The sequence below is a fragment of the Schistocerca cancellata genome, chromosome 1 (genome assembly GCF_023864275.1).
Source record: "Schistocerca cancellata isolate TAMUIC-IGC-003103 chromosome 1, iqSchCanc2.1, whole genome shotgun sequence".
In the NCBI taxonomy this organism is placed as follows: Eukaryota; Metazoa; Arthropoda; class Insecta; order Orthoptera; family Acrididae; genus Schistocerca; species Schistocerca cancellata.
In genome coordinates, this window is record NC_064626.1 from 1,287,082,345 (window position 1) to 1,287,108,639 (window position 26,295).

General features: G+C 39.1%; 1 protein-coding gene across 1 annotated transcript in view; it reads right to left on the reverse strand.

The window, feature by feature from the left end:
* The window catches only part of LOC126095157 (lysosomal alpha-mannosidase-like), a 229,223-nt gene that overhangs the window by 50,571 nt on the left and 152,357 nt on the right, over nucleotides 1-26,295 (reverse strand). Inside the window, exons 13-15 of the mRNA XM_049909883.1 lie at nucleotides 1,304-1,421; nucleotides 934-1,210; nucleotides 394-639 (exon numbers count right to left, since the gene is read on the reverse strand). Coding sequence (XP_049765840.1) covers nucleotides 394-639; nucleotides 934-1,210; nucleotides 1,304-1,421 — 641 coding nt within the window. The remainder of the gene's footprint in view (nucleotides 1-393; nucleotides 640-933; nucleotides 1,211-1,303; nucleotides 1,422-26,295) is intronic.

Consider the following 26,295-nt stretch of genomic DNA (forward strand, 5'->3'; position numbering starts at 1 on the left):
GCCAGGATGATTTGTTAATCCAACCTAGAAAAGTGTCCATTATTCAGGAACTGAATATTGTTAAAATGGTTAAAACTTTCTATACTATTCTGCTGTCATCTTATGTGTTCTCTTAAAAATATCTCATTTTACTTCAGCTACTTTGGAATCAAAACCTTTAGGGAAAGTGTTCAAGAGGGGGGCTCAGGGTTAAGTTCGTGGCTTCAATGTACAGTCAGTGCATATAGTGTGTGTTAGTAATACAGCAAATTCCTGGTGATCTTTGAAGGTGGCCTCTACGGATAGTGATCTAATAATAAAATATTTGTCAGATTCCATGGCAAGACAGCTCAGAATATGTGAATGTTGTCTTTTGGTTATAAAACTTATATTTGATGATAAATATTTCATTACCTCTGTTGTGTAAGAAGTCCATTCATCAAATGATATATTTAGTGGGGTAACAAAGACCCATGGGCTCAGCAACTTCTCCTGTGCCAATAGTCTCTCTTGGGCCACAAGACTTAGGTTTCCAGATCCTGTAGTTGGACCAACAACCAAATAGTGCTTCCCCCTAGCAATTCGGCCCTTACCAAATGCTTCATCATCAAGTGCTTCACCAACACCTTTTGCATCATCATTCAACAGACGACGGTGCACCTTTATAACAAAAATGACCACTTTTAGTCCACTGTAATTTTCATTTGTGACATTTTATTGAGACAACAGCAACAGAGTAGTTCTCTTATGGATGTGTCTCTATATCCCTTACACTATTTATGTCTAATACACGTTATATAACATTTCAAAAATTGTTAATTTCAAGATTCTTTGAGTTTTATTGCACCTAACTTAATAAGTATTCTTTTATGATTTACTACTGAACATACAAATAAATTCTGATAATTGCAAATGCACAGTTTTATTTTAACATGAAATTGGCTAAAAAAGCACCATTATTTCAACTTCTCCATTTCTCAGGCTGGATCCTCCTTGCGCTCTGTCATTTAAAATAGCCAATCTTAAATCTTTAGAAGCATCCTCTATAACTATTTTTGAAGTTATAGGGTAGTAATTTCCTGAAATAGGTTCATTAACTTCTAAATCCCAAGTGGGCCGGAAGTTGACTACCCTTTTCAACATTTCTCTGCCATTGGAGTCAGTGTAAAATGTTTCATTGTTGACCAAGTCTGTTGTTATGTGGGTAATAATTTCCTTTCCAATATCATCACTGAAAATGAAAAAAAATTGGTGAATGAATACTATGGTAACACTTGTAGAAATATCTAATAAACTCTGCACAAAGAGAACATCAAATACATACTCAACTGGTATGGGGCCCACCAGCCATTCAAATTCAATGTGATTTGTATCTTTATACACTCTAATAACTTGACTTATCCAATCAGTGAACTCCTGATGAACCTCTTCCACAAGCTCTCCTGTAAAAACAAAAGATTCACTGAAAATTTTGTACCCTGGTAAATAAAAATGTTTTATGCTTGGTATTTTATATTGCTCTGTGACTATACATTTCCTATTCCTCATCAGTGATTCTTGTTATGTAACAGCAAGCATGTATAGGATAAGTGGTCAAATACTCTTGTATGTTATCTTTCTTTCTAATTATTTTTCTTGTCAAGTAAATATGTAATATTTACAAAAAAAGTCAGCTCATGAATGAATGTAATGCACCAGATACTTTTGGACTAAAGGTAACCGATCACTTATAAGCAGAAGCATGGAATTGTCAACAGGCATAGACAAAAGAACAAAGACTTAGGCACACACAAAAGAGTGGAGACTTGTTAGCTTTCAGAGTTATCCTTTGATCAGTTGGACTAAAATACAAATAGAAAACACTCACATATGCATACACATGCCTCTGCCCCAACATGGTGTCAGCTGGGCTAACAGTGCCAAAGCTTTGTTTCTCAGCAGATGGAGTGTTTGCGGTGGTGGTAGTGTCAGGTGGCGTGGGTAGAGGGAGAGGGAAGCAGGAGACAGTGGGAGGGACTGGGGGTGGGTGACTAGTGGCTCAGAGGGAGGCAGTCAGTTTGCTAGCTAGGACTGTGGGAGGGAAGAGTGTGCAGGTTCATGGGCTAGGCATGCAATGCATGATTGTAGGGGCTGGTGGGGAGTGGCGTACTCTGAAGATCACATGGGGACCATGAATTGGGAGGAGGTGACAGGATGGAGGAAGGGAAAGCCATTGGGTGGAGGGTGTGGGGACAGTGGGTTACCTTAGATTGAGGCCAGGATGATTACAGGAGCAAAGGATGTGTTGTAGGATAATGCCCATCTGCATAGTTCAGAGAAGCTGGTGGAGGAGGAAAGGACTCAGATGGCCTGGGTTGTGAAACAGCCACTGAAACTGGGCATGTTGTGCTCGACTGCATGTTGTGCCACACATTTGTCAATTATGTTCTTGGCAACAGTATGGCAGTGCCAATTCATCCTTGTGGACAGTTGGTTGGTAGTCATACCAACATAAAAAGCTGTGCAGTGCTTGCAGCAGGATTAGTATAACAATGGTTGCTTTCACAGATAGCAAGGCCTTTGATGGGGTAGATTAAGCCTGTGTCAGGACTGGAGTAGGAGGTCCTTGTCGGGTGGATTTGGCGGGTCTTGCACCGTGGTCTCCCATAGGGATGGTACCACTGTGGCAAGGGGTTGGCTTGCAAGTGATGTAGGGATTCACTTGGATTTTGGGAAGGTTGGGTGGGTGGTGGAATACTACTTTAGGAGAAGTGGGAAGGCTACTTCAAAACTGATTAACTCTGTTAATAAAATTGATACAACATTCAGAAAAGTGTCAACAGATAGACCCCGGTGAGAGCTATCTGTAAATGTATTCACTTACATTATTTACATGTTTGTTAAGCAGTGGGAGACTGCCACTAATTGCCATATTTGATTACTTTTGAAAAGTATACACACAGCAGGATACCTAGTATTAAGACCTAGCTATTGGAATAAATGTAAATGTCCATGTTTTTATGTAAATTAAGATCAAAATTAGATGACACTAATTGTTTATTGTTGATATTGCAGGTGAATATGGAATGGGGGTAAGGAATGAAAAGGGAAGTTGCGTGGTAGAATTTTGCACAGAGCATAACCTAATCATAGCTAACGTTTCCAGCATTTATAGACTTAGAGAAAGCTTTTGACAATGTTGGCTGTAATACTCTCTTTCAAATTCTGAAGGAGGCAGGGGTAAAATACAGGGAGCCAAAGGCTATTTACAATTTGTACAGAAACCAGATGGCAGTTATAAGAGTCCAGGGACATGGAAGGGAAGCAGTGGTTGAGAAGGGAGTGAAACAGGGTTGTAGCCTGTCCCTGATGTTATTCAATCTGTATATTGAGCAAGCAGTGAGGGAAACAAAAGAAAAGTTCAGAGTAGGTATTAAAATCCAAGGAGAAGAAATAAAAACTTTGAGGTATGCCGATGACGTTGTAATTCTGTCAGAGACAGCATAGGACTTGTAAGAGCAGTTAAATGGAATGGATAGTGTCTTGAAAGGAGGATATAAGATGAACATCAACAAAAGCAAAACGAGGATAATGGAATGTTGTCAAATTAAGTCAGGTGATGTCAAAGCTGAAAATTTTATATTCTTTGGGATTGGGTATAACTGGGTTGGGGAATGTGAGTGACAATGGGAGTATTTTATGTATTTTTACTTTTAACAGTTTTTGCTACGTTCACATTTTATTGTCCTTTATATCTGTGGTTCATGGTGTGGGTTCCTGTAGTCATGTCCTAGTTCATGAACCACGGGGAACGTATGAGTGGCCAAGTAAGTGGTCCTGACAGTCGGGATACCAGTTACTTTGGAAGAAGGCTGGGCATCTCAGACATATTCTGAGTCGTGGTCACCTTTGTGCTCATAGGGCAAAGACTACCAAATCCACCGGTTAGTCCCTCAATCGTTAGGGGTAAAACCCAATGGGACTCGGGGCAAGTAAGGCTAACAACCTGCTTCCCTGGTACTTTAAATATGATGCTGGCAACAATCAGAGCAAAATGCCTCGGACCTTTGGAGGTGACGAAGTCCCACTTCTAACTGACAAACCAGGGACTCCTAAGATAAGACTTGGCAAACAAATGGTAATGAGATGGGGAGCTATTAATATCAATGGGGGCTACTCTGGGAAGAAGGTAGAGCTGGCAGAGGCTGCAAGTAAGATGGGGCTGGACGTTTTAGCTGTTAGTGACGTTCGGGTAAGGGGTGAGAAAGAAGAGGAAGTGGGAGAATACAAGGTCTACCTGTCAGGAGTCAAAGCAGGAATAGCACAATGGGGTGTAGGGCTTTACATCAGGAAAGAAATGGAACCCAGCATAGTTGCAATAAGGTATGTAAACGAATGACTGATGTGGCTAGATTTGACAGTGTCTAACAAGAAAATTAGGATTGTGTCAGTATATTCGCATTGTGAAGGGAAAGATCAAGATAAGATGGATAGTTTTTATGAGGCACTCAGTGATGTAGTTGTTAGAGTAAAGGACAAGGACAGTGTTCTGCTCACGGGGGACTGTAATGCCAGGATTGGAAATCAAACAGAAGGGTATGAAAAGGTTATGGGTAAATGTGGAGAGGATATGGAGGCCAACAGGAACGGGAAACAACTCTTGGATTTCTGTGCGAGTATGGGCTTAGTAATCACAAACTCCTTTTTTAAACATAAGGACATTCACCAGTATACTCGGGAAGGCAGGAGAACCAGATCTGTCATCGACTACATAATAACAGATCAGGAATTCAGGAAGGCTGTGAGGGACACATGTGGATTCAGGGGATTCTTTGATGACACTGATCATTATTTAATCTGCAGTGAAATTGGGATTGTGAGGCCGAAAGTGCAGGAGGTCAGGTCCATGTGTAGGAGGATAAGAGTGGAGAAACTTCAGGATAAGGAAATCAGGCAGAAGTAAATAACAGCGATCTCAGAAAGGTACCAGTTAGTTGAATGTAGTCAATTACAGTCATTGGAAAAGGAATGGACAAGGTACAGGGACACAGTACTAGAAGTGGCTAAAGAATGTCTTGGAGCAGTAGTGTGTAAAAGTAGGATGAAGCAAACAGCTTGGTGAAATGACACAGTCAGGGCAGCCTGTAAAAGGAAAAAGAAGGCGTATCAAAAATGGCTACATACTAGAACTCAGGTAGACAGAGAAAGTTATGTTAAAGAAAGAAACAAAGCCAAACAGATAATTGCAGCATCCAAGAAGAAATCTTGGGAAGACTTTGGAAACAGTTTGGAGACTATGGGTCAAGCTGCTGGAAAACCATTCTGGAGTGCAATTAGTAGTCTTCGAAATGGAGGTAAGAAGGAAATGACAAGTATTTTGGACAGGTCAGGAAAACTGCTGGTGAATCCTGTGGATGCCTTGTGCAGATGGAGGAATATTTTGAAGAGGTTGGAGACTATGGGTCAATGTAGGTGAAAATACGATCAGTAATGTTTCAGATTTCGAGGTACAATGGGATAGGAGTGATGATGGAAATAAGATCACATTTGAGGAAGTGGAGAATATGGTCAATAGATTGCTGTGCAATAAAGCAGCTGGGGTGGATGAAATTAAGTCGGAACTCAATTTCTTCAGATGAGAAAGCCTACAAACCTGGTCTAAACTCATGTGCACCTGAAACCTCCAAGGATGAAGCTGTCAGCACATTTGACACACTTAATGCTTCATGCTCACTTGTAACTAGGACTGCAACCACACCAACAGCCAAGAACCATTCAATTAGATCCAGAAACTCATCAGCTGCTCTGCAGACATTTCAAAGAAAGAGCCTCAGGATAAGAAGAGCTGCTGTGCGTAGTGACTATTTTTTATGGGATCTTCGCAATTTGAAGAAGAAGAAGAAAAGGCAGAATCTTTACAGTGTCAGCAACAAGAAGGTACAAAGGTAAATAGTGCAGCAAATCCACTACATGAAACTTTAACAGTTGTATACCAAAATGTGCAAGGACTAGAAAGTAAATTAGCTGAAATAGAAGTTCTATTAACTGACTATCTAAAAGACATTAAAATACTATGCATAAGTGAGCACTGGGTAAAAGAAATGCAAGCGTCTAGCATAATTATTCCAAATTTTGAAATGATTAGCAAAATTTTGTAGAATCAACCATAAAGGGGGTGGGACATGTATTTATGTTAGGACAGGGGTAGAATCAAGAGAAATTAAATGTAAACTAAAATGCATAGAAAAAGATTTTGAATACAGTATATGTGAACTAACCAAATTAAAAATTACTCTTGTGTGTTTGTACCGATCACCACTGGGCAACTTTGCCATTTTTATGGAAAACCTTGAGGGACTGCTGAATGAACTTAAACATAATGTAATTGTTCTTGGTGATTTTAATGTTAACTTTAAGAATGATTGTCGTAAACAACAGCAACTGTGCAATCTGTTTTTGTGTCATAATATGATGGCAACTGTAAATGAAGTTACCAGATGCGGAAATATGTCTGAAACTATAATAGATCAAGTATTTATAAACAAGGACAAGTGTGAATATAACACTGAAGTAATTGACACTGGTTTCTCGGATCACAAGGGTATCAAATTGAGGTTAAATGTCACATCTTACAAGGACCCTGTTATCAATAATAATTACAGGGAAAGGAGATTTATAAATGATGACAGCATAAGAATTTTTAATTACATTCTGGAAAATAACAACTGGGGGACTGAATCAAGTGGTGATGTCAACAATATGTTTGACTCATTCCTTGAAAGCTACAAACACTGCTTCGATGTTGCCTTTCCTATAAAAAGAGTCAAAAATAAACATAAAACCAAAACATGGATTACACAGGGGATTAGAAAGTCATCAGACACTCTCAGAAAGTTAAATAAATCAGCCAGGAAGAATGTAGTACTGAAAGCACATGTGAAATGTTATAGAAGCCTGTACAAGAAAGTAATAATTGCAGCTAAGAAGCTTGATAATGATACCTATATTGAGAAAGGTAACAACAAAATGAAGTCAACTTGGGAGGTAATAAATAAAAATATAGGTAGACACAAAAGAAAAGATAACAGCTTTGTCATTAAAAGTGGGGGTAAAACTGTTAAGGACCCACTTCAGATTGCCAACATACACTCCTGGAAATGGAAAAAAGAACACATTGACACCGGTGTGTCAGACCCACCATACTTGCTCCGGACACTGCGAGAGGGCTGTACAAGCAATGATCACACGCACGACACAGCGGCCACACCAGGAACCGCGGTGTTGGCCGTCAAATGGCGCTAGCTGCGCAGCATTTGTGCACCGCCGCCGTCAGTGTCAGCCAGTTTGCCATGGCATACGGAGCTCCATCGCAGTCTTTAACACTGGTAGCATGCCGCGACAGCGTGGACGTGAACCGTATGTGCAGTTGACGGACTTTGAGCGAGGGCGTATAGTGGGCATGTGGGAGGCCGGGTGGACGTACCGCCGAATTGCTCAACACGTGGGGCGTGAGGTCTCCACAGTACATCGATGTTGTCGCCAGTGGTCGGTGGAAGGTGCACGTGCCCGTCGACCTGGGACCGGACCGCAGCGACGCACGGATGCACGCCAAGTCCATAGGATCCTACACAGTGCCGTAGGGGACCGCACTGCCACTTCCGAGCAAATTAGGGACACTGTTGCTCCTGGGGTATCGGCGAGGACCATTCGCAACCGTCTCCATGAAGCTGGGCTACGGTCCCGCACACCGTTAGGCCGTCTTCCACTCACGCCCCAACATCGTGCAGCCCGCCTCCAGTGGTGTCGCGACAGGCGTGAATGGAGGGACGAATGGAGACTTGTCGTCTTCAGCGATGAGAGTCGCTTCTGCCTTGGTGCCAATGATGGTCGTATGCGTGTTTGGCGCCGTGCAGGTGAACGCCACAATCAGGACTGCATACGACCGAGGCACACAGGACTAACACCCGGCATCATGGTGTGGGGAGCGATCTCCTACACTGGCCGTACACCACTGGTGATCGTCGAGGGGACACTGAATAGTGCACGGTACATCCAAACCGTCATCGAACCCATCGTTCTACCATTCCTAGAGCAGCAAGGGAACTTGCTGTTCCAACAGGACAATGCACGTCCGCATGTATCCCGTGCCACCCAATGTGCTCTAGAAGGTGTAAGTCAACTACCCTGGCCAGCAAGATCTCCGGATCAGTCCCCCATTGAGCATGTTTGGGACTGGATGAAGCGTCGTCTCACGCGGTCTGCACGTCCAGCACGAACGCTGGTCCAACTGAGGCGCCAGGTGGAAATGGCATGGCAAGCCGAAGCCGTTCCACAGGACTACATCCAGCATCTCTACGATCCTCTCCATGGGAGAATAGCAGCCTGCATTGCTGCGAAAGGTGGATATACACTGTACTAGTGCCGACATTGTGCATGCTCTGTTGCTTGTGTCTATGTGCCTGTGGTTCTGTCAGTGTGATCATGTGATGTATCTGACCCCAGGAATGTGTCAATAAAGTTTCCCCTTCCTGGGACAATGAATTCACGGTGTTCTTATTTCAATTTCCAGGAGTGTATTTAATGAACATTTCACAAATATAGCCATAAATTTAATTAAAAGTAAATGCAATTCCAATAGCAAGGTAAAAATCCCCATGAATGACATGACAATGTTCCTTTATCCAGTAACTGATTCAGAGGTACTAAATGCTATAAATAAGTTAAAAAATAAAATGTCATGTGGGTGTGATGAGATTCCTGACAAAGTCATTAAGCAAAGTGCAAGAAACATAGCCTCGCATCTCACTGAAATTATAAATGAATCTTTTAAGACGGGTGTTTCCATCAAAACTTAAAATGTCTACTATAAAGCCACTTTACAAGAATGGTGATAAATATGATGTTAGTAACTTTAGGCCTTTATCAATGTTGTCAGGTTTCTCAAAAATAATAGAAAGGATAATGTATCAGAGACTATACAAATTTCTTATTAAGAATAGAATATTGGTTAATGCGCAAAATGGTTTCCGTAAAATAAATCAACTGAAACAGCTATCTTCAATTTTTTGCAACTTGTTCTAAATTCCATAAACAGAAAGGAATTAAATTGTGGATTGTTTTTAGACTTATCAAAGGCCTTTGATGTCATCGACCGTAAGTTACTGCTTAGGAAGTTATATGCCTATAGGATACGTGGAGTTGCCCACAAATGGTTTGAATCATATCTGTCAGACAGGTATCAGAAGGTGGAGATAAGCCAGGCAGATAGGACATATTCATCAAGATTCGAGAGAGTTTTGTATGGAGTACCCCAGGGATCTGTATTAGGGCCATTACTGTTTTTAATATTTATCAATGACCTACCAAGTCAACTATCTGAAGCAGAGGCAGTACTGTTCGCTGATGATACAAGTTTGTTTGTTAAAGCAAATAGTGAAGCTGACTTACAGGAAAAAGTCACATTAGCAACAAACGAAGCAGACAGATGGTTTAATGAAAACAGACTCATTGTGAATGCCAAAAAAACAATGTGGATCAACTTCAGACATATTACAAATAAAATAAAAACTAACCTTACAATAGAATTGGGTAAGTGTAAGATTGAACAAGCATCATACACTAAATTCTTGGGAGTATGGTTTGATGAACACTTAAGATGGGAAAAGCATGTAATATCATTGATCAAAAAATTAAGTCAAACATGTTATATACTTAGAATGCTTAAAAGCTCATGTAATATTAAAACAGTGTTATGTGTTTATTTCTCATTCATGCAAAGTTTATTAACATACGGCGTACATATTTGGGGGAACATTAGTCTAACAAAACACTCATTTAGACTACAAAAGAAGGCAGTCAGAATAATAAAAGGTATAGGATATAGAGACTCTTGTAGGCAAGCTTTCAAAGAATTAAAAATAATGACACTACCATCTTTATACATATATGAAAGCATATGTTTCTTAAAAGAACACGAGGAATTTTTTACATTAAACAGAGAATTTCACAACTACGAAACAAGGAATAGGAATGATTTCCACAGAGAAATTCATAAAACAGCTATGTATCACAAAAGTGTACTATACCAACCCAAAATCCTCTACAGTGCTCTCCCCAAAGAACTAAAAATAATACCAAAACTGTACATATTTAAAAGAGAATTAAAAAACATGTTATTAAGCAATAGTTTTTACAGTATTGAAGAGTTTATGAATCGTTGACAATAAAAGCGCAGTAATATTTCCCTGACATATTAAATGTGTGTAATTGCTCACATTTAAATACTTGCTGTTTCTATGAAATTGTGAAACGGTGTTAATGTAAGAATGTAAATAATCTTTGATGTGAGAATCACTAGCATTTTTTTTTTTTTTTTTTTTTTGGTTTTTTTTACATTGTTATCCTACTTGTATATTTTTATGTTAATGTTCTAAAAGTTCTATTAAAATTGTAATGTCTAAGTGACAAGTAAATTCAATTACAAATTTTCATGTATATGTATTTTAAATTGTAATGTTTATTGACAAGTCCTATGTCACTTCGATGATGTACTACAAGGACGCTAATAAATTGAATTGAATTGGATTGAATCAAATACAGTGGAATGTCAGGTCTTAAATGGCTACACAGGGTAATTGAAATGGCCTGGGAGTCAGGACAGGTTCCATCAGACTGGACAAAAGCAGTAATCACACCAATCTTTAAACATGGAAACAGAAAAGATTGTAACAACTACAGAGGTATCTCTTTAATCAGCATTGTGGGTAAAATCTTCTCAGGTATTGTTGAAAGGAAAGTGTGAGTATTAGCTTTAAAAAATCTGTAGCATCATATCTCTTGGAAAACTGTTTTTACTCAGTTACACAGTATCTTGAAAAATAAGTTGGTTGTAACAATATAAAAATGTAATGTAACAATATAGCAATATAAAAATGTAACAATTTATAAATGTAATGTATGCACCAATGTAACAGTATATTAATGTAATATTTTGTCCAACATCTAAGGTATGGTATATGTACCACAAAGATTCAGGACGTAAATAAATAAATAAATAAATAAATAAAACCAATTGGATGAAAATCAGTGTGGGTTTAGGCCTCTTAGAGGTTGTCAGGACCAGATCTTTAGCTTACGGCAAATAATGGAGAAGTGTTATGAGTGGAACAGGGAATTGTATCTATGCTTTATAGATCTAGAAAAGGCATAAGACCGGGTTCCTAGGAGGAAGTTATTGTCTGTTCTACGAGATTATGGAATAGGAGGCAAACTTTTGCAAGCAATTAAAGGTCTTTACATGGATAGTCAGGCAGCAGTTAGAGTTGACGGGAAATTGAGTTCATGGTTCAGAATAGTTTCAGGGGTAAGACAAGGCTGCAACCTGTCTCCACTGTTGTTCATATTATTTACGGATCATATGTTGAAAACAATAGACTGGCTGGATGAGATTAAGATATGTGAACACAAAATAAGCAGTCTTGCATATGCGGATGACTTTGTTGTGATGGCAGATTCAATTGAAAGTTTGCAAAGTAATATTTCAGAGCTAGATCAGAAATGTAAGGACTATGGTATGAAGATTAGCATCTCCAAAACGAAAGTAATGTCAGTGGGAAAGAAATATAAACGGATTGAGTGCCAAATAGGAGGAACAAAGTTAGAACAGGTGGACGGTTTCAAGTACTTAGGATGCATATTCTCACAGGATGGCAACATAGTGAAAGAACTGGAAGCAAGGTGTAGCAAAGCTAATGCAGTGAGCGGTCAGCTACGATCTACTCTCTTCTGCAAGAAGGAAGTCAGTACCAAGACTAAGTTATCTGTGCACCGTTCAATCTTTCGACCAACTTTGTTGTGTGGGAGCGAAAGCTGGGTGGATTCAGGTTATCTTATCAACAAGGTTGAGGTTACGGATATGAAAGTAGCTAGGATGATTGCAGGTACTAGTAGATGGGAACAATGGCAGGAGGGTGTCCACAATGAGGAAATCAAAGAAAAACTGGGAATGAACTCTATAAATGTAGCAGTCAGGGTGAACAAGCTTAGATGGTGGGGTCATGTTACACGCATGGGAGAAGCAAGGTTACCCAAGAGACTCATGGGTTCAGCAGTAGAGGGTAGGAGGAGTCTGGGCAGACCAAGGAGAGGGTATCTGAATTTGGTTATGAATGATTTTGAAGTTATAGGTTTAACATCAGAAGAGGCACCAATGTTAGCACTGAATAGGGCCTATTGGAGGAATTTTATAAGGGGGCTATGCTCCAGACTGAACGCTGACAGGCGTAATCAGTCTTAAATGATGATGATCATGATTATATCTGTGGGAATCATCGATTCCAATGATTCTGGAATGAGGAGTACTCTATCTGCAGAGACAGTTTGGAACCAGTGTCATTCTGGTTGTTGTTTCAGATGCTCTGCTGTTCTGTGAAACCGGGCATTAATAAAGTGTGTTTCACTGTATAAGTTTGGTTATTTCTATCCACAGCATTTGTCAGCATCAACAGAAAGCCCACATTGGTGACACCAAGTCATGTGAATTTTTGCATTCCTTATTACCAGTGTCACACCAGCTCACGCAATGACTCAATCGCCAACCTTCCTGACAATGCAGGACATCACTGCTGCAGAATTGACTTTCAGTTGTGAATTGCAACATTTTTCTGTGAGTGATGCCAATACAATGGGAATGTTCATTTCTCCAGTATTTACTCTGTCGGAACAGACAGTGCTAACCTCCTTTGTCATACCACACTGGGTGCAGCACACAACAACACTTACCGTATTTACTCAAATCTAAGCCGCACTTTTTTTCCGGTTTTTGTAATCCAAAAAACCGCCTGCGGCTTAGAATCGAGTGCAAAGCAAGCGGAAGTTCTTAAAAATGTCGGTGGGCACCAAAACCTCTGCGTCAGTAAATAAATTTTTTTAAAAAAAGGTGGAAGACAAGCTTTTTTTCTCCGCGCCGAGTTTCGACCACTGCATTTTCTATCATTATCCAACGAAGTAAATACAAATTCCGTATTGTTCATCTTCGAATGTAGCAGCATTTCAATGTACTACGAAAACCCGACTGGCAAGAATGTTTAGGATGTTTGTCAATATGGCCAACTCTACGTTCTGAATTTTTTCCTATCAGTGAGAAGAGATGGTTGCTAATAGGAACTTTTATAAATTGTGAATCACATGCAGTATTCTCGTCACCATAAGAATAATACGAACATAAATATTTTGCCATGTACTGTTCCGTGTTTGCTGCTATCTCATTTAAATCCTGTCTGCGTAATAAACCACAAAACTAGAGTGAGACAACAGCAAACGTGGAAGAATATACATATCATGTCATGTTTATATTCGTATTATTCTTATGCTAAACAGTGATACAGTCAGAAATGAAGAGAGGCAATTGACTAGATTTTTAAATCTAAGATGACTAATTTCTGTGCAGAATGTAATGTACTAAAGAGGCGCCTGCAAAGATTTTCAAACGGAGAAAAATTTTTGCTAAACTCTCGTTCAGAACATCTTCTATCATACGCAGTCTATTATTTGGTTCTTGTTGATCATTATCAAAGAAAGCAGCAGTGTAAGTAACAACAAGTAGCAGTCTCTTGTCATTGTTTCGCTAATGAGATGATTCCTCTTTCTCTTTTTTTTATTTGTAAGCGGCGGTAGCGCGCACAAAACCAAGCCATGCCGCGATTGGCGACAGGCCGTAAACACACAGTATCAGAGTACGACAAACAAAGCATGACACAGTACAGTAATGCATATTCAGCGTAGAGTGACGTAAACACCTACAACAAAGAAAACTGCGCTTATCAGATCAAAGAAAAGTAAGCAATCAATTCAAAACAGATGAAGCACGTGAAAAAGGAAGGGTACCCATATAAATACGGATGGAGCGCCTGACGCATAGCAATGGCTACCTGGTAAAGCTTAACTGCTAAGCTTACGACTCGAACCAAACTACTGTAGCTGTATCGTCATTCATTCGACCTAAATTGTCTCATATTACAGTGGACCAACTTTGTTTCGATTTGGAGATGCGGCCTAAAACTTTTCTCTCCCCTTGAATTTAGAGTCTCAAATTTCAGGCGCGGGTTAGATTCGGGAAATTTTTTTTTCGTTGATTTCGAGTCTCATTTTTCAGGTGTGGCTTAGATTCGAGTGCGGCTTAGACTCGAGTAAATACGGTATGCCTGCTGCAGGATTGTATGTTCATCAGGAAGTTTCTTCAGCGCAAGACTCTGGTTTCATAACTCCGAAGTTTCTACATCACTCCACTACACACCACTCAGCTGTACAGTTTTGGGGTCCACATGCACGGCCACCTTCTCCCCAGTGTAGTCCGCCATTACAAGTGTGGCACACTTTCGACACACCACTTGGCACTCAATCACGATTTCACACCTTCCTCCAGCTATCCATCCACATTGATCATCAATACATCAACAACCTCCTCATCAGGTTTTGCTGATGGTCATCTGCTGCTCCCTCCCACACAGACCACAGACAATGGATCTCCAGCAACCAACCTCAACACTGCTGCTTTTGTTTCATCTGCCTTGCTTCACGATTCTTTTGCGCCGGCCATGCTGTGTTCGTAGTGTAGCCATACAGGCCCCTCGTCCCCACAAACTGTGAGTGCTGGGCATCGTATCACACCATCATACCGCACCAACACAAGTGCTGGACTTTCATCAGAACATTGCATCTGTCACCATTGCACAGTCAATGCCAGTGGATACTACTTTTCCAAACCCTAGCATGGTCCACTCTATCGATTCTGCTGCAAGCTCTGCATCCAGGTAATTTTCTGAAGTTGCTGCTGATGCAAATGGACAACCATGTGATGTGATTTTTCTGTATGGACAACTTGTTGGAAATACATGGTATCATAGATGATGGCACTCATTTTGTTTGACCACCCAGGTCTTCTTAGTGAATAGTTTTTAAACCCATCTGAGATTAACAAATATGTTTATGGTTGTGTACTCCTCATCAAGTGCCTTTCACGTACACCAGAAGATGCAATCCATGGCATCATTTACAATTACAGTTTAGATGACAGAACCCCTTTCCAGCTGTGGCGATGCGTACGTGCTCAGATCACAACGGCAGCCAAGCCAGACGTAGCGGTATGGAGACTGTAGTTAGTTAAACTGCCGCAGGAACTACAATTACAATTGCTTCCTCATACCTCATCATCACGTCATATAAACTACAGTTGGTTGACCAAGCATATGCCATTATTCAACACCGCCACCTACTTATCTCATGTAGTACAGCGTCTGCTACTGAGATTGGTACACCAGTGCCTATGCTTCCTCCAGTGGCTGATCGAGGTTGGCCGTGGGCTCACCTTGGGCAGTGCAATGAACTGCAGTCACCTGGTAGCCAGCAACAGGAACCACCAGCCGCTTCTAGCTGTTCTTCCCCAACTACAGCCGAGATGCTGTAAGCTCGCTCTCCTCTCCCACCACTGCGAGATGCATAGCGGTACCTGCCCGCTGGATTTCTTGCATTCAATGCAGTACTCATGTGATTTATTATCTTATGGGTTGACACAGTCATACAGGCGCTGCAGCCACCTTATTCTGGGCCGCATTGTGTATTGGCATGTACGGGCAGTACTATGGATGTCCTCATCAATGGCTGATGTCATTTCAGCATGTTAAACCAGTTTGGACAATTGAGGAATCCATCCTACAACTTCTAAATTTGAGTTCTCCACCATTGTGTGGTTGCCCCGGACCCGCACATACCACTCTTCTGTCTGTGCGCCAACCAGATCTTGTGTGCGTTGAGCCACTGCCCGACAGTCGCTTAGTAGTTGTGTGTGATGACCCCCCTCCCTTGCCTCACTCAAACTCTGCATATGATGAGGTGCTGCCTCAGGTTCAACCACAAATTGTGTGTGACATTACATTGTCACAGGTGTCACCTGCTGTTCTCCCAGTGTGTTCTACTGTTTCTTCCAAGCTACAGTACTCCCCCTCCACCATCCTTGTCCTATAGTGCCCCCTATGACTACAATTGATGAGATTTGCTTTTCTATCAACACTTCAAGGTGCCAGTGTGATGAGCTTTCCTTACAACTCCAAGATGGATCAGTCTTGGTCCTCTGTGTGAAGGACACTTCACTCGAGGCCATGCCCACTTTACGGGTAACCACCCGATGCACAGTCACCGTTCCAGATGTGGTGGATACGGCTGGAATAACAGTGGCACTTCTCACCATCGCTATGCTCAAGATACATATAACCCTCTTTGCTACTCCTCCGACTCCACCAACTCCTGTGCCGTTCCAGTTCACACATGCAGATCGACCTTTCCATCCTTGCTGCTGGATGGTGGACTATACCTCCTCTAGTCCACGCTGCATGGAGCTCCCCAACTCTATGTGTAATGGTCCATCCATGCCTCCCATTCAGACCAGCCATGGCATGGGTTGTCAAGCTACCTTCCACAATCAACCAACACCCGTTGAGTGCAGAGACAGTGAACTTTGGAACCAGGGTCACTCTGGTTGTTGCGAATGCTCTGCTTATGTTTCATGTTATTGTGTGTTAATAAAGTAATTCGCAAAAGGTCGGTTGTTTCTATCCATGGAATTCGTCAGTGTTGATAAACATCTTAGTCACTAATAGGAGAGAGAGCACTGACAGAAATTAATTTTGACAATGAATGCATAAACAGAAAGCCTACTATCTGGAGAAAACAACTGAAAGGAAATGACAGAAAGACATGAGTGTTTAGACTGTTGTTCTTCAGTCCATTAGTGCACTCATGGTCTTATCTCAGTCAGAGAGAGAGAGGAAAAAAAAATGAGAAATTATGTAGGATTTTCATGAACACAACCTAATAAAGTGAAATTCAGGAAAACCAAGAAACATTTAAGGTTTTGCATATTAGGAGAAAACTATACAAATGAGTCTTTGAAGTTCAGAGTAAACAAAAGTTTGTAATAAAGTAGAGAAAATCCCTACTTATTGGGTGGCAGCAGTTAAAAGCCATGAACATAAAACTGAATTTAATTACAATATTCTTGAATTGGGTGGGAAAATCTGTCAGAGATTATAACACACCTGTACAACAGAGCTATTTGTCCAATAGTTAACTATGATACATATTCTGAATAATGAAGGCTATGATTCCATCTGTTTTTTCAGCTGTTTTTCTTTTCTTTTTTTCATAAATTGCATATCTCATACTCAATATGGCATTGATGTGTTGTACAAGAACACTTACTCAGAATTTCTTCCTTTTTCATATTTTCTGTAATATGTTGGAAATTCATTTTCATCTTTGACTTTTAAAAACATTAATTATCCTATAAATTTCAATTATTTCCTTCAACTGAGAAGGTACATATTTTACATTGTGAAATATTTAATTATGAAAAGTCCAATGTAACATAAAGTCCAGAAAAGATTGTAGGTCAGAAATCAAACCCACAAATACTTCGAAACATTTATTTAGTTAAGTTAGTCAGAAGTAACAGCTCTAAAGAAAAACAAAGAATAAACGTCCAACTGTCAAAATCAGTTACTCTTCCAAGGAATAAACAATGCACTTCACTCATCAGTGTCTTGTTCCCACATAGCTGCTCCCTTGGATGAAGTGGTACTTGAATTTGACTTGTCACTCAACTCTTGTATGGACGACTGGTTGTTGTCTCAGTGTGAGCACAGGTGTGACTGGTTGTTCTGTAGTCCTCTGGCATTGTAGCATCGTATCTTCAGTTCGACTGGGTGTACACTTGCCTGACCCTCGGTCAGTGTGAACTGGAGGAGTGCTTTTTTGCATCAGTGATGGTAAGATCCATGCCGGTTTCTCTCTTTCAGTGGACACCCTGACAATTTTTCAATTTTGCAGGATGTTTATAGTATGGGCATCATGTTGCATTACTTGTTAGGGCCCAGGATAAGGAGGTTGTAGAGAAGCCCATACGGCGTCCACGTGCAACATGATGTGTGAGCAATCTGCCAAAGTTTTGTGCACAAAGACCAGATGTTCACCATGGCAGGTTTCTGGTGGCTCTCTTGTCCTTGCCACATGCTCAAAAATGCGCTCCACCAGTGATGCACCTGTATCCAGCTTATATGCAGTGTGCAGACATAAAAGTAGTAGTGGTACTGCCTCTATCCAACTCATAATTTTAAACATGGCTGTGGCAGCAACTGTTAAAATTCTTCACAATAAAGGATGACAGCCAAAAACAGTTGCAGGATAAAATTTATTAAAATTCTTGACCAAGGTTTCGGTACATATAAATATACCTTCATCAGAAGTAAAACTACCTGAACAGAGAGACACATTCATTAGAAAAGCCATATCAACGAAAGTGAGAAACAGAAGCTTAAGTAACAGTGAAATTACTACAGTAATGTAGGCACAAAATCATTAGTACTTACTAAAATTACATCATGTAATGGAGAATAATAAAAACAATTATGCCAAAGGCGTCGTCAGTAATTAAAACATCATCTCCATTTGTACAACATGTGTAATGAGCACAGGGTCAAAGCGAACAGTATTAGCAGCATTACTTCACTTATGAACTATTGAGACATGAGTGTGACAGCACTAGGGCAGATGGTTTCGCCGAGAGATGGCGCTTGCATGTGCCAGACTCGCGCATATTAAAATTAATAAATACATACATAAGCGCATCAAAAAATTATTAAAGGTTGTGTTAATGCAAACTCTGTCTTAATAAGTAAAACATATCAGGCCAATTAAAGACATTTATGTAAAATAGAAATATAGAACCAATTTATCTGTATCCTAGTGTCAAACGGATAAAACATGCGCTTGGAACATCTGACGAGAGAGGGCACTAGTGTAATGCGCGAGAGTCTCACGTAACATGGGCAGCGAAATACATACTAGCGAAACAACCAAAAAAATGTTATAATAAAACGAAAACATCTGTCATTATGAATAAAACATAGTAGTCATTTAACCATACATACACATTGAAATTCATAACAAACAACCATCACAATACGTAGAATCCCAACAAGACAGGAAAAGTGCATTTCACCGGCATTAACAAGCAAGAAAATAACTACTAGTCAGCCAGACTATGTTACATTAAGGCAATGAGGGGTTTGAAACTGTCTAAAAAATTTTTGTTTCGAAGCTGCACCTGTTCATTAAGAACAAAACCGTCTTTTAGAGACAGATGCTTGAAAATCTCTAATTCTTCGAGCAAGTCTAGTTTGTAACCTTTATTTGCTTCATGAAGCAGCTCTACGTCGTCCAGTTCACTTGGTGTGTGCCGTAAGAGCCATAGATGTTCAGCAAAGGTGGAATTATATACGTTTTCCCCGTTTTTACCTAACAAGTGTTCTTTATACCTAACTTTAATGGGTCTACCTGTCTGCCCTATGTAATAGTGTGGGCAGTCATTACACGTAATTTTGTATACCCCGGACTTAGTGCTGAGTTCTTCTCGTGTTCCAATATTATGAATTACTCTACGTTTCAGGCTGTTATTTACGGAAAAGGCAACTCTATAACCGTACTGTTTCTGTAAAAGTCTTCTTATCTTATATGAAACGTTCCCTAAAAATGGAATAGAAATAAAGTTATTACTCTCATACTTTTTTTCCCTGTTATCTCCTAAAGTAGAAAATTTTACAGCTGTTTTTTTCTTAGCAATTTGGTCAATTAATTTAGGGTCGTATCCATTGTTAGTAGCTATTGATTTTAATAAAGATATTTCATTTTCAAAACAATTCTGTGCTAAAGGTGTGTTCACAGCACGATGAACTGCGGAATGAAAAAAGGCGATCTTGTGAGTTTGAGGATGACAGGAATCTGCTGGAATAATATTATCAGAAAAACTTTCTTTACGAAAAATGTCGAAGCTAATAGTGCTACCCGATAACTTGAGTTTCAAATCAAGAAAATGGAGTTCTCTCTCGTTATTTTGAATCTCTTTTGTGAATTTCATTTTCTCATGGAAACTGTTGAAAACATGAAACAGTTGTTGTAGATCTTGGTCACACCCTTGAAACAGTATGAGTATATCATCAACATAACGAGCATAAAAAGAAATCTTATTGCCTAACGCAGGATTGTTTTTGAAGAAATTTTCTTCTAGTGCATTCACAAAGATGTCAGCTAAGATGCCAGCTAACGGGCAACCCATGGCTAAGCCGAATGGTTGTTCATACATTTTACCATTAAACTGGAAGTAATTGTAATCTAGTACAACATGCAGTAGTGACATAAGTTCCGACAACTGTAGCTCACTTAGAGTTTTATGTTGTCGAATGTTCTCTTCAATAATCTTAAGAGTGATATGCACTGGAACATTAGTGTATAAACTTACGACGTCAAAAGAAACCAAACGAGAGGAAGAAGTGATCTCTATCGATTTTATCTTGTTTATTACCTCAGCACTATTTTTAACAGAATAGTTGTTTCCAAAAACAAATGCTTCTTTAATTTTAGTGTGTAAAAATCTCGCTAGTTTATGATGTGGGCTCTTTATTCCGTTAACGATGGGACGAACTGGGTGTTGACTTTTGTGTACCTTAAACTGACTTCTAAGCATAGGTGCTCTAGGGTTCATATTAATTAAGGTTTTCTTTTGAAACTCTTTCATAAGATGTTTACTTCTTCTTAACGTATCCCTAATTTGCTTTTGTAACATGGGGGTATGATCTTGCTCAATTTCAAATATACCATTTTCTTCGAAAAAAGCCAAAGTTTTAGCAATATATTCACTTTTATAGGCAACAACAAGCGAATTACCTTTATCTGATTTAGTGATGAGAGCCTCATTATTTTTTAGTTTACGGTTAATACTAGTAGTAATGTTACCCCCTCGCTGTTTTAAATCACTGTTTTTTACTGACTTGACCTCTCTTTCTATAATTGCGCTACATTCATGAGCAATCCTATTTTGTTGGGATTTTTCAGTTTTTATGGAATCAAGACCAACTTTAAGGTCAACAATAAAATTATCTACCACTTTAGGATCGTTAATATTAGGCATGAAATTATATTTAAAACCTCTCGCTAGCATGGCGCTTTCTTGAGGGGTAAAGCTTATAGAAGTTTTGTTTATTACTCTGTCGAAAAATTGGTGTTCGCAATTGACAATTCTTTTTGCATGAACAACATTAGATTTTGGGGTAACATTTTCCAGTTTATGAAGTTTAAAATCATGCCTACACTGAATTTCAACCTTACGATTGTGTAACCACTCATTAACACTTTGCCAAATACTGTCTACATGAAAGTTAAAATAATCTTTAAAAGTTCTAGTAATATAGAGATACAAAGAGTAAGCTTCTTCATTTAGTTTATCTTTCTTCTTATAAAGGTCACTGATTCTGTCACTCATAATTTGTTTCACCAGTTTAGCTTTAGTAGATGGAAACTTCTTACACTGTTTCACATTGATAAAGGCCTTCACGTAATTCGGTGTCAAATGGCGTCTCTCACACTGTTTAGTGAAGTCAATAGCCATACCTGTTTTCAGGATTTTAAATGAGATGTCCATGTATTTAGAAACAGCCTTTGAAACCTGGGCAGGTACATATTTCATAATTTTAAACATGGCTGTGGCAGCAACTGTTAAAATTCTTCACAATAAAGGATGACAGCCAAAAACAGTTGCAGGATAAAATTTATTAAAATTCTTGACCAAGGTTTCGGTACATATAAATATACCTTCATCAGAAGTAAAACTACTAAAATTACATCATGTAATGGAGAATAATAAAAACAATTATGCCAAAGGCGTCGTCAGTAATTAAAACATCATCTCCATTTGTACAACATGTGTAATGAGCACAGGGTCAAAGCGAACAGTATTAGCAGCATTACTTCACTTACTGACGACGCCTTTGGCATAATTGTTTTTATTATTCTCCATTACATGATGTAATTTTAGTAGTTTTACTTCTGATGAAGGTATATTTATATGTACCGAAACCTTGGTCAAGAATTTTAATAAATTTTATCCTGCAACTGTTTTTGGCTGTCATCCTTTATTGTGAAGAATTTTAACAGTTGCTGCCACAGCCATGTTTAAAATTATGAAATATGTACCTGCCCAGGTTTCAAAGGCTGTTTCTAAATACATGGACATCTCATTTAAAATCCTGAAAACAGGTATGGCTATTGACTTCACTAAACAGTGTGAGAGACGCCATTTGACACCGAATTACGTGAAGGCCTTTATCAATGTGAAACAGTGTAAGAAGTTTCCATCTACTAAAGCTAAACTGGTGAAACAAATTATGAGTGACAGAATCAGTGACCTTTATAAGAAGAAAGATAAACTAAATGAAGAAGCTTACTCTTTGTATCTCTATATTACTAGAACTTTTAAAGATTATTTTAACTTTCATGTAGACAGTATTTGGCAAAGTGTTAATGAGTGGTTACACAATCGTAAGGTTGAAATTCAGTGTAGGCATGATTTTAAACTTCATAAACTGGAAAATGTTACCCCAAAATCTAATGTTGTTCATGCAAAAAGAATTGTCAATTGCGAACACCAATTTTTCGACAGAGTAATAAACAAAACTTCTATAAGCTTTACCCCTCAAGAAAGCGCCATGCTAGCGAGAGGTTTTAAATATAATTTCATGCCTAATATTAACGATCCTAAAGTGGTAGATAATTTTATTGTTGACCTTAAAGTTGGTCTTGATTCCATAAAAACTGAAAAATCCCAACAAAATAGGATTGCTCATGAATGTAGCGCAATTATAGAAAGAGAGGTCAAGTCAGTAAAAAACAGTGATTTAAAACAGCGAGGGGGTAACATTACTACTAGTATTAACCGTAAACTAAAAAATAATGAGGCTCTCATCACTAAATCAGATAAAGGTAATTCGCTTGTTGTTGCCTATAAAAGTGAATATATTGCTAAAACTTTGGCTTTTTTCGAAGAAAATGGTATATTTGAAATTGAGCAAGATCATACCCCCATGTTACAAAAGCAAATTAGGGATACGTTAAGAAGAAGTAAACATCTTATGAAAGAGTTTCAAAAGAAAACCTTAATTAATATGAACCCTAGAGCACCTATGCTTAGAAGTCAGTTTAAGGTACACAAAAGTCAACACCCAGTTCGTCCCATCGTTAACGGAATAAAGAGCCCACATCATAAACTAGCGAGATTTTTACACACTAAAATTAAAGAAGCATTTGTTTTTGGAAACAACTATTCTGTTAAAAATAGTGCTGAGGTAATAAACAAGATAAAATCGATAGAGATCACTTCTTCCTCTCGTTTGGTTTCTTTTGACGTCGTAAGTTTATACACTAATGTTCCAGTGCATATCACTCTTAAGATTATTGAAGAGAACATTCGACAACATAAAACTCTAAGTGAGCTACAGTTGTCGGAACTTATGTCACTACTGCATGTTGTACTAGATTACAATTACTTCCAGTTTAATGGTAAAATGTATGAACAACCATTCGGCTTAGCCATGGGTTGCCCGTTAGCTGGCATCTTAGCTGACATCTTTGTGAATGCACTAGAAGAAAATTTCTTCAAAAACAATCCTGCGTTAGGCAATAAGATTTCTTTTTATGCTCGTTATGTTGATGATATACTCATACTGTTTCAAGGGTGTGACCAAGATCTACAACAACTGTTTCATGTTTTCAACAGTTTCCATGAGAAAATGAAATTCACAAAAGAGATTCAAAATAACGAGAGAGAACTCCATTTTCTTGATTTGAAACTCAAGTTATCGGGTAGCACTATTAGCTTCGACATTTTTCGTAAAGAAAGTTTTTCTGATAATATTATTCCAGCAGATTCCTGTCATCCTCAAACTCACAAGATCGCCTTTTTTCATTCCGCAGTTCATCGTGCTGTGAACACACCTTTAGCACAGAATTGTTTTGAAAATGAAATATCTTTATTAAAATCAATAGCTACTAACAATGGATACGACCCTAAATTAATTGACCAAATTGCTAAGAAAAAAACAGCTGTAAAATTTTCTACTTTAGGAGATAACAGGGAAAAAAAGTATGAGAGTAATAACTTTATTTCTATTCCATTTTTAGGGAACGTTTCATATAAGATAAGAAGACTTTTACAGAAACAGTACGGTTATAGAGTTGCCTTTTCCGTAAATAACAGCCTGAAACGTAGAGTAATTCATAATATTGGAACACGAGAAGAACTCAGCACTAAGTCCGGGGTATACAAAATTACGTGTAATGACTGCCCACACTATTACATAGGGCAGACAGGTAGACCCATTAAAGTTAGGTATAAAGAACACTTGTTAGGTAAAAACGGGGAAAACGTATATAATTCCACCTTTGCTGAACATCTATGGCTCTTACGGCACACACCAAGTGAACTGGACGACGTAGAGCTGCTTCATGAAGCAAATAAAGGTTACAAACTAGACTTGCTCGAAGAATTAGAGATTTTCAAGCATCTGTCTCTAAAAGACGGTTTTGTTCTTAATGAACAGGTGCAGCTTCGAAACAAAAATTTTTTAGACAGTTTCAAACCCCTCATTGCCTTAATGTAACATAGTCTGGCTGACTAGTAGTTATTTTCTTGCTTGTTAATGCCGGTGAAATGCACTTTTCCTGTCTTGTTGGGATTCTACGTATTGTGATGGTTGTTTGTTATGAATTTCAATGTGTATGTATGGTTAAATGACTACTATGTTTTATTCATAATGACAGATGTTTTCGTTTTATTATAACATTTTTTTGGTTGTTTCGCTAGTATGTATTTCGCTGCCCATGTTACGTGAGACTCTCGCGCATTACACTAGTGCCCTCTCTCGTCAGATGTTCCAAGCGCATGTTTTATCCGTTTGACACTAGGATACAGATAAATTGGTTCTATATTTCTATTTTACATAAATGTCTTTAATTGGCCTGATATGTTTTACTTATTAAGACAGAGTTTGCATTAACACAACCTTTAATAATTTTTTGATGCGCTTATGTATGTATTTATTAATTTTAATATGCGCGAGTCTGGCACATGCAAGCGCCATCTCTCGGCGAAACCATCTGCCCTAGTGCTGTCACACTCATGTCTCAATAGTTCATAAGTGAAGTAATGCTGCTAATACTGTTCGCTTTGACCCTGTGCTCATTACACATGTTGTACAAATGGAGATGATGTTTTAATTACTGACGACGCCTTTGGCATAATTGTTTTTATTATTCTCCATTACATGATGTAATTTTAGTAAGTACTAATGATTTTGTGCCTACATTACTGTAGTAATTTCACTGTTACTTAAGCTTCTGTTTCTCACTTTCGTTGATATGGCTTTTCTAATGAATGTGTCTCTCTGTTCAGGTAGTTTTACTTCTGATGAAGGTATATTTATATGTACCGAAACCTTGGTCAAGAATTTTAATAAATTTTATCCTGCAACTGTTTTTGGCTGTCATCCTTTATTGTGAATCTATCCAACTCTCTTGGTGACACGTGAGAGCTGCCTTCATGTTCTGTGCCACCTTTCCACTGTTCCGTTGCTCGCCGGGTGATAACTGATTGTGTGGTGATGCCAGAATCCACACAACCTAGCCAGCTCACTAAACAGATTAGTTTTGAAACTTCCTGGCAGATTAAAACTGTGTGCCGAACTGAGACTCGAACTCGAGATCTTGACCTTTCGCGGGCAAGTGCTCTACCAACTGAGCTACCCAAGCACGACTCACGCACCGTCCTCACAGCTTTACTTCCGCCAGTACCTCGTCTCGTACCTTCCAAACTTTACAGAAGCTCTCCTGTGAACCTTGCAGTTCCTGCAGTTGGTAGAGCACTTGCCCGCGAAAGGCAAAGGTCCCGAGTTCAAGTCTCGGTCCGACACACACTTTTAATCTGCCAGGAAGTTTCATATCAGTGCACACTCCGCTGCAGAGTGAAAATCTCATTCTGGGGATTAGTTTTGAATTGTTGACCTTGATCTGTTGTAATATGAATGGAGCACTAAAATGTGCTAACCAATGTGTAACAAATGTCTTTGCTATTTTCTCGGCTGCTACATCTGTTACTGGTATAGCCTCTTCCCATATTGTGCATCTATCCACTGCTGTGAGCAAGTATTTATAACCATCTGAGAGTGGAAGTAGACCCCTATGTTGAGGTGAATGTGACCAAACCTAGCTGGTGAGCCTGAAAAATTTCTAACCTGTGCATGAAAGTGTTGTCTTACTTCACAACACTGGCATTGAAGGCACGAGGGACTCCAATTCCTGGCAACCTTTTTAATTGATGGCCACACAAACTGCTTGGTTAGTAGCTTGATAGTAGTGTTTGCCATTGGGTGTCCTAAGCTGTGGACACTGTCAAAAGTCATT